Raw genomic sequence first — 1,812 nt, 5'->3', positions numbered from 1 at the left:
TAGAACTGTTTTTTCCCATTGGATTTTTCCTATAGATGGATTTCTAGAGTCACTGGATTTTGCACTAAATGACACCGAAAGCATGTATGGTTTTGGCTGAACTCTCTCAGTATGTGTCAGAAGGAGCTGCTGCAGTCTCCAGGAGGACTAGGGCTGGCCGTGCCTGTCTTTCATGGCCATCTGAGCAGCCACTGGCTGAGGCACCATTTGAAAAATGCAACAGAACTTTGCCTAAAGTCTTTCCTCCTTGGCTGTTGATGATTTCTTTGCAATTCATTGATTTTTCTTTTGGTTTTTTTTTTATTTAGAATGAAGTTTTCTGTGATTGTTCTCTTCTCCAAAGTGGGTTTTTACTCTAAGCATAATGAAGTCTTTCAGTAGTACAGGAATGGCACTTCTGTAACACAGAAATGAAATGCTTCCCACTTACTCATGTACTGCTCAAAATTAACCCTTAATGTTCCAAGTCCTTGTAGTATTGCCTAGTTTGTGGCAACCTGCCAAGGCTGAACACAGGACAGGGCAAGGAACAGGTCTGGAACTGTTCTTTTTCATTTAATGTGTGATTTGATAGATTACACTGAGTGGGAGTGCCAAAAGACAAAGGTAAGGCTCCTCTTTCACAATCTACAGCAAACAAGCCTGCTACCCTGCATGTTGTAAACCCCTTGTACCTTGTCCCTAGGAAGGCCCACAACCCTGTGTGAGACGATGGGGAAAGCAGAGATATGGTTAATCAGAACATACTGGGATTTTGAATTTCCACGCCCTCTCCTGCCCAACTTTGAGTTCGTTGGAGGACTTCACTGCCAGCCTGCAAAGCCATTACCAGAGGTATCCTGACTTTGTTCTGCCATCAGTTGATTATTGGCCCAGCAGAACAAAAAAACGCTTCTCTCCCTGCTCAACCGCACAAGCCCTGTCCCGAGAAAGGTCATTTTTAAAGAAGATGCTCTGCTGCTGGTGGGGAGCATGGACCTATTTAGCAATCTGCCCAGATTTCTGCAAACTGAGGACTGGGTTTACAGCCTGTTCTCTGAAAAGGTGATAGCTGAGGCCAGCAGGAGTGGATATGATGTTTGTTTTAGGAAAACAGGTGCTATCTCATAAGAGTTATTTCTAAGATAGACTTGCAGCCTGTGATAGCATCAAAATACCTGACACAAAAAGGTACCGTGAAGGGACAAATTCTTTCAACCAAAGAGTCAAGACTTAAAGAGACTAGTGCTAAACACCTTTTCTGTTATTGCTTAGTTTAAGACATCTTAAAGAGTAACATACTTAGCCTCCAGCCTATGCTCTGCTTTGACTGGCAATATTCATGGGAATTGGAAACTCACAGATACTGACAATGGCAACAAGACAAGCTCTGGTCTAGATTATCACCCTGTAGGAGCCTTACAGGAGGTGGGGTATTTTCAGTGCAAGTTGTCTACTGGAAAAAAAACCCTTTTAACTGGTTTTCCCTCTCCCCTGTAGCAAAGGGGAATGCATAACGATTCCCTTTTTTGGATGCTATTGCTCCATTTTGCATGACACCAGCTAAAAAAAGGAACAGGAAGACCTATTGGTCTGATTTGTATAAAATTTGTTTAGAGACAAGTGCTGCATTGCAAGAAATGGAGAACTGGCTCATGAACAAAGTGACAGCAGCCACTTGATCCATCAGGATGTTGCAAAACCCTGACACTTCTCAGCACTGTCTCTTCCCACAGACCTACGAAATGAGAAATACTTGTTGCAGGAAAATCTAGAACCTTGACTGACCGTCCTAGGGAGGGTGCCACAGGGTACAGCCCTCTCACCCGGTAC

General features: G+C 43.5%; 1 protein-coding gene across 1 annotated transcript in view; it reads left to right on the top strand.

Moving 5' to 3' along the window:
- Positions 1-681: 681 nt before the first annotated feature.
- Positions 682-1,812, top strand: part of LOC104465583 (UDP-glucuronosyltransferase 2A1-like) — a 4,068-nt gene continuing 2,937 nt past the window's right edge. Inside the window, exon 1 of the mRNA XM_010078688.1 lies at positions 682-834. Within this exon, the coding sequence (XP_010076990.1) occupies positions 712-834 (123 nt within the window). The 5' untranslated portion in view covers positions 682-711. The remainder of the gene's footprint in view (positions 835-1,812) is intronic.

The sequence above is a fragment of the Pterocles gutturalis genome, unplaced genomic scaffold (genome assembly GCF_000699245.1).
Source record: "Pterocles gutturalis isolate BGI_N339 unplaced genomic scaffold, ASM69924v1 scaffold12478, whole genome shotgun sequence".
NCBI lineage: Eukaryota > Metazoa > Chordata > Aves > Pterocliformes > Pteroclidae > Pterocles > Pterocles gutturalis.
Note: the sequence above shows the minus strand (reverse complement) of the source record. Positions and strands in the feature narration are given on the sequence as shown.